Below are 15,742 nucleotides of genomic sequence, written 5' to 3' on the forward strand. Positions count from 1 at the left end.
CACAGACACAAATTTTTTCACCAATTTAACTTATTTAGTAAGTTTTAATTTTAATAATTGATGACACTGCAATTTTCCATGATAAATGCACCCAACTGATGCATAACCAAAGGTAACGTAAGTGTTTGAAAAAGTGTGTATTCAATATCTTCTTGACATGTCTGAATAATTAACTGCCTACCTGCTAACGTTCTATGGGGGGGGGGGGCACTTTTATATTGGGGATTTTATGTTCAAAATGGGCTGATTGTGCAAAGCCTAAATAAATGAAAATTTATAATGAATGAAAATTTTAATTATTATATTTTATTCAATCTAACAGCCTCTGTGTTTGGCTGGAAATTAAAATTCAAATGAAAATTTTCTTTTAAGGAAATTTTGTTCCTTCAAAAATAACCTCATCACATTAACATTAGGGAAATAAATTCTACTACCTCCAGAAGTCAATCCCACTGAAAAGATGAAAGTTTTTTCTTTCGATCTATACACCAAATAGGCACAGAAGAGAACTCTTATCCATTACCACCTTTTTACCACTGCTAGGTGTCTCCAGTTTTAAGATACATCAACTTGGATGTAAGCACTTGCTGGGAGGTAAAGGAGGGCTTTTGTAATAATGTGATTGAGTAAGTATTCTCAGAGAAATATAATTTACTAAAAGGTTTGCTTTCCCCTTTGAATGCATTCCCATAACATACTTACAGTGTGAAAATGTATAATAGAAGGAGGAAATGATGAGCATCCTACCTCTACCTCAGTCACCCTTAAAGAGAAGCATGGCTGGGTTCCATATATGAAGGATAACCTGCTCTCGTAACATAAGCAGAACAACCAATGGTCATATAACTAATAAAAACTATATACAACAAAGAAGAAAATAATTAATTCTTTTAACTGATATATTTTCCTAGCAACTCCAGTGAAAATACTAACTACTGCCCATGTGGAGGTTGTTCTGGGTTTGGTGGTCATCTGGGCAACAACCACTGGACTGATTCAATTCTTGTGTCTGCAAAGCTTGATCATGAAGATAAAAACTCAAGAAGGTTGCATACCAGCCAACAGCTTCAATTATGTCTCAGATGGAAGTATTACTTTCAAATGCAAGGCTTGCAGAGACTGCTCTAATCTCATGAGCTTCAGTCTTTATGCGGCAAATCTGATCCTTGGAAACTTCAAAGTTTGTTGAGCATATTATACATTTGATGCTAGGGTTATGTCCTTTTTCTTGGTCTTCACCAGAAGAAAGACACATCATGTATCATGACTTTTCTCCATGTTCTTGAAGTAGTACTTCAAAGAATGAGCATGGTCTTCCACTGTTGCCTCTCTACTTGTCTACTGAAGAGAGGGGGCATATGACTACTGTTTGACTGCCCACTGATGACAACCTTTTCATAGCTACAAAACCTGGCTGCATTATTAGGAAACAAAGACACATCATATCTAAACAGGAGATAGTTGAAGTCCACTGAAGAGGCATGATGCAGCACAATCACCCTGCATGCCGAAGCTAAGGCTATAAAAAAAGTATACCTTGTATAATAGTAACTTAAGCAAGGTTTTGGCTCAAGGCTTGAATTGATCTGAGTTGAGCCATATCAAAACCCATGAAAGATTTAATTTAGGAAACAGGGTAAGGATTTCTAGCCTATTCAAGTCATTTGCAAGCAAACAATAACTTCTCTGCCAAAATGCCATAAAAAAAATTGTCAGATATCAAGGAGCAATAGTTTTTTATATTAATAATAGCAAACATTTTCTCCTTGAAAAACCTGAGATTAGCCATGGTTGTTTGATCAGGGTGGGCTTCAAACAGATTTACCAGGGAATGTCTGTTGATAGATCAAGCAGATCTTACACCCAGGACTTGATCAACCTGAGAATCACTTTGCAGTTCTGATCTTTCATTTCCAGAAAGTTGCTGTGAAGAGGTAATGCCAAAGAACCCCACCTGCCTCTTATTGTGGTGAAGCATAGAACCCCACCTGCCTCTTATTGTGTTGAAGCATAGAACCCCACCTGCCTCTTACTGTGTTGAAGCATAGAACCCCACCTGCTTCTTACTGTGTTGAAGCATAGAACCCCACCTGCCTCTTATTGTGTTGAAGCATAGAACCCCACCTGCCTCTTATTGTGGTGAAGCATAGAATGCCACCTGCCTCTTATTGTGGTGAAGCATTGCAGGAAGTGACCTCCTCAACCATATGAACTGGTATCTGTGTAGTGATGGGAATCAGCCAGAATTTCATAATCAATAATCAGTTCCACATAACCAGCTGATAATCAATTATTATCAATTATTAAGAGCGAATTTTAATTTTTGTTTGTTATACAGTTATATCTTTGCTCAAGAGTTCAAAATGTTAATAAATGTACAACAGTAATCTCTTTAATGACATGTATACTTTAACCTGATAAAAATATTGCATCTTTTTTTATATTGTCTTGTGTTATTTTTGGCTGATCAGTTTTCTAAAAAACTTTGCAATACCCCAAAACCCTTTCATTCATATGATGTGTTTATCACTGAAAATATAGAAGGACATAGTTTTCTTTTTTTGTCATTATTTACAAATACTACAAAGGATTTTACATTTAAACTGAAACAAATCATCAAAATTTGTTTGAATTTATTAACTCAACAATTTAACAGCAAATCGTGTAACAATGACTATATGTTCCTAATTATGAAATTTTGCACCTACAGAATATGAAGAGAATAAATAAATCAGATCAACTGTAGTGGATAGGCAGTCCTATATAGCTTACAGGAGTTTTAGTGATCATTGTGTTTTTCATGCAACTAAAAAGAAGTAGTCTCCCTTTAAACACAATTGAATATGGAGTTTCACAACTGATTATCTTAATAGTTCACTCAACCAACCAATGATCAATTATAATCAATAATCAGACCAACACTACATCTATCCATACTGTATCTTTTCACTGGGGCTTTTCCAGAAGGATTCCTGCCATCAAATAATGTCTGCTGCGCCAGTGATTCAAGAATGATACTAATTTGGTCACATCCCTAACTTGCTGTTAGAGTTGATCGTAAACAAGTACCACTAGGCCAGCAGGGCATAAAAAGACAGCCAAGAATAATCAAAATCTGCTGCTGAACATTAAACTAGTTTATTACTTGAACATAGTCTCAAAAGAAAAGATAATAATTTCTTCCTATGCTATCCTCAACAGTAAAATGCAAAACACTGAATGAGTTTGACCAAATTATTTTAAAATTTGAGAACTTGAACATAGTCTCAAAAGAAAAGATAATAGTTTCTCTCTATACTATCCTCAACAGTAAAATGCAAAACATTGAGTATATTTGACCGAATTCTTTAGAAATTTGTGAACTTGAACATAGTATTGAAAGAAATGATAATGATTTCTCCCAATGCTATCCTCAACAACACTGAGCAAATCTGACCAAGTTATTTAAAAATTTGTGAATAGTTAAAAATGTTATTATATCATGCCATGGCATAAATTAATGAATCTTTTCATTAGGATGGATAATCAATTTCAATACTTCGAAAAAAAATATTTATAAATAATTTTCACTAACTGAAATAATTTTTCCAAATAAGAGTTATCTGCAGTAATTTTTGACAAAACAATTTGTTTGATAATACTTGAAAAACATCATTGCCAAATTTGAAATGTTCCTGGTTGTAACTGTGCACATATCTTTGTTTATAAAAATAATATAACCAAAACAAATGAAATTGTTAAACATTAGTCTGCTGAGTCTACTCTGCCACATTCACAAAAATAATGTAAACAAATCAATGAAGCTACTGAGCCTTGTTCTGTTGAGTCTATTATACCACACTGATGTTACAATTGCATTCAGTTTCTGTCCAGTAACTCACTGTTTTACTGCCATAATTTTTTCAAATTCAACCAATGAGAAATCAAGTTACAGTCACATATATGTGAGAATGTTCCATCATAGCAATGTATATACCAAACAGAAATTTCAGTTGGATAAAAGAAACTTGATTATATATTTCTATGTTTCTTTACTCTTTAGGTACCCCCAAACATACCACTTTTCATAAATCAAAACTAGAATTTCATTTAAAAATCAGTTAACACTGTTACTCACAGCAAGCTTTTGTTCCATGATTGCAAATATCCGCTCAACTCCAATACTGAGTCCTACACAGGGCACCTTGTTACCCTTAGAATCGAACATTCCAACCAGGTCATCATAACGACCCCCACCAGCTATACTGCCAACAGTTACACCGTCTCCTCCTTTACTTCTGAGACCAGTTTCATATTCTGAAAGAAAATATGATCAGATACATGCCTCTTAGATAGTTCATTAAGGGTGGGACCTTTATGATATTTCATTGTGCCTTAGTTTAATACCTACATGAAAACTGCTATTTCTTGATCAAATATATGTGAATCGAATTGTGAGTTGCAATATCTGAACCTATTGTTTTCTTTTACATCAATGAATTTTTTGGAGTCAAAATGAAATGCAGCCTGCCATTCTAAAACTTCCTCAAAACTCCACTAATAATTAAGTCTAGAAAACTGATTAAATACTTTGTTACATTTGGTTTGTTGTATCTGAAATAACAGATTACTGAATAATTGTAAAATGCATGATAGGAATTTTCAAATGTAGTAATAATTAAGTACTAAAAAGTTGGGTTCTTTTTGTTAGATTATTAAAATTCTTAGGTTTTTATTAACAGACCACAAGGGAGTCAGTTAATTACTTTCATTATTATAATTCTATTTGTGAAAGAAAAAAGGTGTTGTTGTGCACATAACTTTCCTGCTACCTCAATAATACTTCCTATTGTTAGATACTTTCAATTTACTATTTTTTTCAACAGGTATCAATTTTCATGGATTTCAGGGCTGCTGCAAACCACAGATTTAAAGATCAAAGGAACAATGTTCCTTCTGTGGAAAAAATACAACTCCTTCCACAATCTACAGATTTAGTTCCACAATTTTATTTTTACAAAACAACACAAATTTATATCCAAGAAAAAAATAATTAACTGCAATGGCTGTTCCAGTAAAACATACATGGGACCAAGGGAAGGCACTTTTAATGTGGGGTACTCACCCATAGATGCAATTTCGAATTTTCATATCATATTAATATGAACACTGCAAAATCAAAGTACCATGGCATATATTTTGTTAAAAGCCTTCCCTAGATTCCATGTATCTTTAAATGGAACATTCCGAATTGGCTATAAGCCACATCATTACATTTTTTATGGTTTATGCAGATGAGCTAGACGTCTAATTTTAAGTCACAACAAAATATAAAACAAGGCGACATTCTCCCCTCCCTTTATTATATGCGATGGAAAGGCATCACTTGCTTCTTTCTTTGTTTCAATACCATGGTTAGTTATAGCACAGAGAATGTCAAATATACATTAAGACAAGTTAATGAATGACATGAAACAATGAAACTGACAAATAACAATTAAATTTGAATGCAGAATTTCATGAACATAAATTCTTGTTTGCCTGTCTAATGTGCAGTAAATAAATGCAGATTTATTCACTATCCATGTCCTTCTTTATTTCCTATTATTCCTATTAATAAATACATTTATACACATATAAACTAATTGCTAAATAAACAATTGGCAGATTAGTCCTGCTTTCTTAAAGCTAATTTCAATTGAGACTTGAAGTACTACTTTGTCATGTGGCAGATAAGCCATGGTCTGATGTTTTCAAAGACATGATATGAATGTATATTTCCACTGTCCTTCAGTTCTTTTAAATGATCAATCACCTGTGTTGAATACACTCCAGAAACCATGATTTGACTGTTCCTCCTTGTAAAAAGCCGTAGACATATAATCTTGGGGTTGCAATTTATCTGTATAATCAGCTGGTTTACAACCACTGTCTTTGTCTTAATCCCTAACTGTTGAGAACTTTATGCCTCCATAGTAGCAATAAAAAACAATGGAGAACCTAATTATTTAAGAATACGATTGTGGTTTTAAATGTGTTTGTTGAAACGTGTGTGGAAAAAGACATTGGCATTTTCCTTAAGATCTCCAGTTTTATGCCTGAAGTTAACAATGAATAATTTAATTAATCGACTTAATTACTGCAGTTTGGACCAAATCTGTTTGCTCACATGTGCATGGAATTGAATGTCAATATACAGGGACATATGCATAATTTCTTTTGCAAATGATAGATCTACAAAGAGTAGGTACCCACGAACATTTAGTTTTTACCCAAACCACGAAATTTAAAATTCTATGAAAAAACAGTATTTCACAATACCATGAATTCATTATTTTCATAAATATAAATTTTCAAGGTTTTGAAAAAAAATGACATTTTCATGGGTAGTTACATTTATGGATTATGACTGCCTATATTTGCTTGTAAGTGAGATCCAAATGCACACTGTACAGACCCAGACCTGCCATCGAATAAGGCACCATCAGATCTGGTTCTATGAAGTTTGTTAGGATTAATCAGTAGAACAAACAATATAGACCAATGTGTGATTGCAAATCAGGGTCTCTATTGTTTGCAAGTTGACCAGATTTAGAAGTGAGTATTGGCTGTATTTGTTGGGTCTTTATTTTTTTAATATTTTTTTTATAGAAACCATGAAATCTATGGAAGCGAACGAAAAATAGTGTATATGGCATGCTTCATAAAACAAAGTTGTCCTTTCGAAGAAAAAAAATACCATGGATCCAAATAAAACTTAATTAAAGGAAGATTTTATTCTAAAATATAACACTTTAGAAATGTCCTATGGAAAGACAGCTGCACCTAATTTCATAACATTACAAAATAAACAATCACAAAGAGATTGTAGGGTAAAAAAGGACAAAATGTACCTTGTAAAACAGCCTCATATACAACCCCTGTGTAGTAATCCAAACCTCTGGCTAGCCTCAGATCAAACACAACCTGATAAAGACATTAATATCAACATTTAAAAAAAAATCAATAATACAAATTAATTGTTAGAATAAAAAGAGAAAATTCAATGCTGATGTACTAGTTTTGCATAATATATGACATATAAAAATGATAAAAACGACAACTAATCACAACTTAATTCTGGGAGGTAAAAAGTCTTTAAAGTTCACAGTGATCCACTAGTGATCATTCTTCATACATAATATATAAGATAAATGTTCTGCAATATAAAGGAAGTGTTCTGCAGAACAAGATGTCTTACCTGTAACATAAGTATTTTGCAGGAAAATGTCTCATAAGTATTATACAATTGTTTTGCAGAACATGATGTCTCACCTGTTAATATACAATAAATCTTCTGCAGATCATGGTGTCTCATCTGTAAAATAAGACATGTGTTCTGAGGAACATGGTGTCTCACACATAATATCATGCAAGTGTTCTGTGAAACAAAGTATCTCACCTGTAATATACAAGTGCTCTGAGGAACAGTCTCACATGTAACATGATGCGAGTGTTCTCTGGAACATGGTATCTCACACATATGCAATTGCTCTGTGAAACAAAGTGTCTCACCTGTAATATACAAGTGTTCTGCTGAACACTGTCTCACCTGTAACATGATGCAAGTGTTCTGTGGAACATGGTGTCTCACCTGTAATATGAGACAAGTCTTCATTTGAACATGATTCTTGCCTTTAATACAAGATGTGTTGTCCGGAAGGTAATTCATCATTAATTTGAGTTCTGCAGAACAAGATGTTTCACCTGTAATGTCAGACATGTGCAATGCAGAACAGTCTCATCTGTGAATGGCACTATTTACCTGGATATGAAGATAAATAGGAACTACAAGTACATCAGGTTAAAAACTTTAGATGGAAAGTTGAATTAAGGGTTTAAAAAATCTATAAAAATTCACTCAGTCAGGCACGTACTACAAATTTATACTCCCTCAAAATAAACCCCAAAATTAAACAAGCTAATAATAAAACATAAAACCTGATGAAGCTAATGACCCAAATTCTATCTTGTGAAAGATTATTTTCTGTAAACTATTCTGTGATGCTTTTAACACCAATAGTAAGTATTTACAAACCAGGAGCAGTCTGCTCTGCCTCTGGTAAATGATTATTAGTACCAAAGACTGAGAGTGAAGCACTTGTATGAGCTTGATCAAAACATATAGGAGAGAAACTTCCAGTAGAAAGTATCAACTTCAAGAGAACAAAGTCAGCAATATTCTTGACAGTGCATCCTTTTTATTAAAGAGAAAGTGTAGTCAGACCTGAATCAGCACTCACCCAGTTGGGCCAGTGATGGCAAAATTCACTAACATATCAAAGTTACTGTTGAATTCAGCTGCTGCTATTGATATGTAACTGTCAGAAACTTTAACACCTTAAAATTTGCTATTGCCACCATGACAACCAAAAACCCGACACCTATATCTTGTCATTGAAAGGAGAGACAAACGATTATTGAAAGGATGATATTCATTCCTCAAAGAGATGTCCAGAACCTACACCAAGAACAAAGGTCATAAAGATCAAATAAGTAAGTTTCTTTATCTATTGTTAGGACTACTCAGCCTGGTGTCATGATAATCTGACTGGGTGAGACGTGATGCCACATATCATGGCATGATGCCCCAGTGCTAGACATTACTATAAATTGTCACACTGCAGATATCATATTAATATGACTCAAATTTGTAAAGGTACATTAAAAATACAAAACACAAACACACTCTTTATCTATCAACCCTTTTGGCAAATATATATTACTGGATTTTGTTATGATGCTAAGGAAAAAAGGAAATAACATGAAGAAATAAAATGTGTTCATTGAGACTGCATCATGCATCTTTGCAACTGCTTTCTTGAACCTTTTCACTGTACAATCCATTTAGTCATTCAAGGTATAGTTGATTTTTTTGTTAAATTCAAACTAATTAAAAGTTTTAATTCTTACATAAACAGTTCAGCATGATCAAGTATTTTATAAAATGTTCATGACTATCAGATGTAGTTGCCTGTAAGTCAAACTGCAAACTGCACAGACCAAGATCAGCCATTGCAAAATGCGGCAACAGATCTGGGTCAATGCAATTTGTTTGGATCAGTCAGTACAACAAACAATATAGGTTCTAATATGCCAGAGCATTATGCGATATAAGATCAGGGTCTATGTTGCTGTTGGATTTGATTTATATAAGAACACATAGGATAGATAAATTAATTTTAAAAAATTCACCTTATCTAATATACCATAGAATTCACAATATTTTAGTAACAGTCTGAGTTCTTCTATTCCTTCCACTGCTATTTTCTGATGTAATAAAGCTTCATCTTTCAAAAGAGTATCCAGGGAAACATCATTACCTAGAAAAATATTAAAATAAATTATAGTCAAATCTGCAATGGTAATCAATTTTATATAATCATGTTTATCTGCCCATTAATGGTCAGATTCACTCAGACCCATCACTTGTTCTGATATATAAATGTAACATATATATATATATATATATATATATATATATATATATATATATATATATATATATATATATATATATATATATATATATATATATATATGTAGTGGACTCATTGTTATCTGAGGTCACCATTAATGGTTTCAAATACATGTAGCTTCTCTGTATCATGGAAAATGCTTCAATTCAGCATCAAATATGTGTAATATGTTGGGAGTTAATAATTTATTTCCAGGATTTAATAATAAACTGAAAAATGCCTATAGTCTATTTAGTTTATCCTTGGAATTTTAAATGACTAAACTTTTTATCCTTATTCTTTCCAGCCTTCATGTCTCTGGTTGCCCAGGTATGTGACTATAATGGCCACCCATCAACTAAAGGCCAGCTATGACCATTCCCCATATTGACCACCATACACAGGTTTGATTATAAATGTGTGTATAGTTCCCACAATACAACATGTATCATCATATGTATCATGTTCAAATACAACATAGGTTACAATATATATCACTGTCCTCAATACAATAAGTATCATAATATGTATCATTGTTCTCAATACAACATGACATGATGTGTATCACTGTCCTTGACACATGTAACATGATATGTATCATTGTCCTTGTTACATCATGTGTCATGATATGTATCATTGTCCTCAATACAACATGTGTCATGATATGTCAGTGTCCTCAATACATGTGTCATGATATGTCATTGTCCTCAATACTACATGTGTCATGACATGTGTCTTTGTCCTCAATACAACATGTGTCATGATGTGTCTTTGTCCTCAATACATGTGTCATGATGTGTGTGATTGTCCTTGATACATGTGTCATGATATACATCACTGTCCTCAATACAACATGTGTCATGATATGTATCATTGTCTTCAATACAACATGTGTCATATGTACCACTATCCTCAAAACATGTGTCATATGTATCATTGTCCTCAAAACATTCGTCATATGTATCATTGCCCTCAATACAACATGTATCATGATATGTATCACTGTCCTCCATACAACATGTATCACAATATGTATCATTATCCTCAATACAACATGTGTCACGATATGTATCATTGTCCTTGATATATGTAGAATGACATGCATCATTGTCCTTAATACATCATGTGTCATATGTATCATTGTCCTCAATACTACATGTGTCATATGTATCACTGTCCTCAATACAACATGTGTCATGATATGTATCAAAGTCCTCAATACATCATGTGTCATGATATACATCACTGTCCTCAATACAACATGTGTCATGATATGTGTCACTGTCCTCAATACAACATGTATCATGATATGTATCACTATCCTCAAAACAACATGTGTCATATGCATCAATGTCCTCAATACAACATGTGTCATGGTATGTATCATTGTTCTCAATACAACATGTGTCATGGTATGTATCACTGTCCTCAAAACAACATGTCATATGTATCATTGTCCTCAATACAACATGTATCATATGTATAACTATCATCAATACAACATGTATCATGATATGTATCATTATCCTCAATACATGTGTCACAATATGTATCACTGTCCTCAATACAACATGTCATGATATGTATCATTGTCCTCAATACAACATTAGTCACAATAGGTATCATTGTCCTCAAACAACATGTCTCATGATACTGTAGCATTGTCCTCAATACAACATGTGTCATATGTATCATTATCCTCAGTACAACATGTGTCATATGTTTCATGATCCTCAATACAACATATATCACAATAGTATTGCATACATAAATAATCCAAAAAATAAACAGCTTAGCTCATGTTTACATAACAAACAGCTCTTGTATCACTGCATAAATCCACAATAAAATATGCTAAATTCAAAGAGAAAGGTTTTCATTTTCAATTGTTCTTTTGTCTTTAATCTTCACCAAACATGCTTACATACATTAAAATAATTGTAAAACATGTTTCTTACTGCATTCTGTATATAGATTCACTCAGTACATGACAATCGATGAAGACAATGCCTCTAATTAAGGCCCCTAACTTATCTTGTTCTCTCTGAGTGGACATTTAGGTACATGTATTTTACAGTTGTCAGTTTCCAAAATGGTCCACTCAAACATCGCTCAAGGTCTCGACACTAAACACAACATGTGCTGATATTTCCCATGCTGAAATGTATTTGTGCCATGCATTAAGGTGAACTGCAAAAGCCAAGTTTATATGGCACCTTCAAGGTTATGTCTTGTTTTTGTACTGAATTCTTCTAACCTAGATCTTGTGTGTTAAAGGATGCAGACTGTGCTTTATGAATAGAATTCCTTTGTTGGCCATATCTATCTAAATCAACGCTAGTCTATTGCTTAAATATACAAAGGGGGTGGGGCACTCATTTATTTAAGCAGAATATGACCAACAAGGGGAGGAAGATTAATAATTAATTAATGGTTTGAGATAAGTGTACTAACATAGAAAATACTCATGGAGAAAAATTATTTACCACAATCAGTACGTATATCATGAGGGACTAAAATTCTTTGAATTTTCAAAGTGTGTGCATAGGCAGACATAATGGAAAGAAGGAAACAGTGTGTGTAACTATTCTGATTCCTTTCTGGGATTTTGAGGCAAGGTTATTTTTACTTGATTTTTATTGTTCACCTTTATCAAAATTCATTTGCAGGTTATAAAGAAAGTGGTCAGAAGAACTGTATACATTTGACCCAATAAACATTTGAACTAATGTCAATGTTTGTAAGAAAGTCTGCAACAGAAAAACAAAAGTTATTTTGGACAAGACAATTTTTCTCATATATTCTTTCACTATTCAATGTTGCTTTTTCTCAGCAGTCATAATGAAAATCAACCCATACCACCAATATTTTGAGACCAGGCTAAGGCTGTAAACCTGGGCAACATTTCAATACAAATGTATTATTGTACCAGCCACTGCAAACTTATTATTTTTGTTTTCAAAAGAATTGTATTTCTATTAAAAGTACTACATAAATCACAAATCAAAATTGTTAAAAGCAACCTCTTGTGCAATGGTGTAAATCAGATGATAGTTCTTACTGGACTATATCCTGTTTTACATGATCATGTGACCAGCCTTTGGCAATGTTCAAAATGCGGTCAGGACAGGTTAAATTTTCACAAGAGTGCTGTTTCGGTCTGGGATTGAATTCACAGAAGAAAAAGAATAATGCTTAAACTGACAGAAGTTCTGAAAAATTTCATCATTAAAAAAATAATTTTTTATGTTCGGAAGTAGACTGCTAAATCAATGCTGATTTTAGTTCCAATGTTAACCAGGTCAAATGGACACAATTCTCTTGAACACCTACCTTAAAACCTGCAATGGGATTCCAACAAAAACAATAAAAATCCTGTGAAAAAACACTCTGAGAACTTATTCTAAGGGGTTTTATGTTCTTTACATTTATTCAAACAGAATGTTTACAAGAACATTTGGATGATACATATCACTTTAGTTTATGTTTCATTCTACTGTCATCCTGCATCGATATTTCAAGTCTGTATCATGATGCATTATTGCCGGAATAAATATTGTGACTCATTGATGCATTGATGATACTGAACCTGCTTTAAATCATTCCATTAAAGCAATAGGGAACAATTAAATACATGAAAATATCATCAACTAAACGAATCGAAGGCATCATGTTGACATATAAAATATGAAGTTCAAGTGTTAAATCGTTATGAATATTAGTTCACTGTACAAAAAATTTCTTTATAAGTATTCCCCATGCACCTCATCACACTTTCTCCTTATTAGTTATTAGATGCCATTTTTGTATTAGCTTTTGGTATGTTGTTCATATACTGAAAAAGTGTACTTCCAACCGCATGGTGGCTTTCAAACTGTCTGCCCCTCTGTCAATCTTTGACAATTGGATTCAGTCCAAATTTACATGAGCTAAATCAAGGCTGTGTAGAGGATGTGGCAAAGTATTGGTGATATTGCAAAGCATGGAAGATGTGGCTAAGGAACCTGGATGACCAGGCCTTTTGCATCTAAAATTAATGTCTATAAAATTCTCCTTACATTTAAACTAGGTTGAGTAATTTGTGGTCTCTGCTATTTTCTCAGATTCAAACTTATAGCTTTCTCTCGAGTTTTGTTCCGAAATGTAAATCCATGTTTCATCACCATTGACAATATTATTTACATATTTCTGATCACTCTTTTTATATCTGGCAAGTAGCTGTCTGCTGATTCCAACCTGGTGATTCTCAAATATACTAAAAATAGATGTTGAATTGATACTCATAATAACAGAAATATCTTCCACTGTGTGTTCAGCAATTGAACCATTCACAGCAGCCACGTCACACTCACCAATCACAGATAATGGTCTTCCAGAACACAGGTCATCTTCCATAGATTACAAAAACATTGAAATCAAAATATAATTGTAAGATATGACAGAACTGTATCCACAAACTTTATCCAAGTCAGCCTAGATATCAGTGAGAGAGTACCCTAAAAGTGACAAGATTTTTCAGTGCGCTCTTTGCACTGTAGCAGAATTATTCTCCTTCTCTGACATTGTTACATCACTCTCATTCACCCATGTAACCTGCAAGTGTTTGACATTCAGAACATGCTTTTGCAATCATTTTTACACACATTATTTTGTCATTTGATAAGTATCAAATTTATTGACAGATTCACAGAAACAAAATAGTTTAATATTTTTCAAAAAAACCTGGTATATTATAATTTATTGGCAAAAGATAGGACATGTATAAAGTCTCCCCCTCAGCAGATTTGACAGACTTTTTTGGGGTTTACAATGGCTGAAAACTTTAGTACTTGTCTGATATTAGATACACATGAATTAGAGAACTAGTCATCTCCAGCTATTTAAAATAGACTAATTACAATCTGTAACAATGGATGCAAGATAATGTCCAGTCACACATGTATAACTACGCATGTATCTACCTGCAACTAGTATAATTTTACAAAGCTTCAGATCTATTCCTGACAAATGCACTGCAGGAAAACAGCTTGGTAAAGGTCTTTTTTTAAAAGACAATTAATACTTTGAAAAGTTTTCTTTTAGCATCAACTAAAAAGGTGATTGCATGTATACAAATAATAATCCAACATGCTTCACAAGGATCAATGTAGTCAAGAATTCTTGATTTCAAAATTCACATATTCTGACAAAGATTTTTAATTTGAAATCTGTATATGACCTGCATCCATACTGACTTTTTTTCTTACCATAGGATTCAACATACTGTCCTATTTTGTCTGCTGTGGTAGGATCCAGCCCTTTATCATTCACCATCTCTTTACACACATCATCCCATTTTACCTGTTGCAGGGAAAAGGAACCATGAAGCTAATATTGTTATTGGTACATACAAAACTATATTCTTTCAATACGTAATGAATAACTGTATGCATAATCTTCTCTAGGACAGAACAGCACATTTTATAACAGATGTTCTTTGTAATCAAAGGTGAATACTGACTTCCAACCCAATATAATGAGTGTGATTTCTCGTACGACCCCAAAGACCAATACAAACCAAAAAGTCTTTTCTGTATTATCAAATATATGAGTACCATATATACTTGCTTATATGCTGAGTCAAACTGCAAACAACACAGACCTGATCTGCTATTGCATAATGCACTGGCAAATCAGGTTCTATGTTGTTTGTTCTACTCATTACTATTAATGACTAATTACTACTAATAATCCATATAGACCGAAATCTGCTATGCATTATGCAATGACAGATCTTGATCTTTGCAATTGGAATGGACTTACAGGCAAGTAATTACAGTAATTTATAAATACTTGCCACAACATTTTACTGTTTTCTATTCATTATAATAACTTTATTGATTAAGCATAAGCTCTGAACAGCATGGATTGTATTACAGATTAAACAATTAATTCTATAATTTTATCAGGTATTAATTTCATTGTTTTCATGAAATTATAAATCCTCAGATTTAAAATTCCAAATAGGGGAGTACATGGGATGAAAAACTAAAATACTACACAACAAAATAACCATCATTGACAAGAGGCCCAAGTGATCTGAGACTACTCATCTGATACCAGTATAATTTCCAAATGTAACAGCAGTTGGCAATGTATGGAAATCTGGTTTAGTGAGAGATTTTCTGTAAAATTTTGTCAAATTCTGTTGAGTGATTCTGAAAAAGGTGGTCTAAAGATCTTCTATGTTTAATAACGGTGACCATATCTGACAGATAACCAGCATC

At 33.1% G+C, this 15,742-nt stretch overlaps 1 protein-coding gene across 3 annotated transcripts in view; it reads right to left on the minus strand.

The window, feature by feature from the left end:
• Positions 1-15,742, minus strand: part of LOC149801785 (histidine--tRNA ligase, cytoplasmic-like) — a 68,557-nt gene that overhangs the window by 27,121 nt on the left and 25,694 nt on the right. For all 3 annotated transcript variants that reach the window (XM_089956132.1, XM_089956133.1, XM_089956134.1), the window contains exons 9-12: positions 14,723-14,816; positions 9,214-9,341; positions 6,873-6,945; positions 4,118-4,296 (exon numbers count right to left, since the gene is read on the minus strand). In XM_089956132.1, the coding sequence (XP_089812258.1) occupies positions 4,118-4,296; positions 6,873-6,945; positions 9,214-9,341; positions 14,723-14,816 (474 nt within the window). The remainder of the gene's footprint in view (positions 1-4,117; positions 4,297-6,872; positions 6,946-9,213; positions 9,342-14,722; positions 14,817-15,742) is intronic.

This window comes from Sinohyriopsis cumingii, chromosome 4 (assembly GCF_028554795.1).
Source record: "Sinohyriopsis cumingii isolate HCF-2022 chromosome 4, ASM2855479v2, whole genome shotgun sequence".
Lineage (NCBI taxonomy): Eukaryota > Metazoa > Mollusca > Bivalvia > Unionida > Unionidae > Sinohyriopsis > Sinohyriopsis cumingii.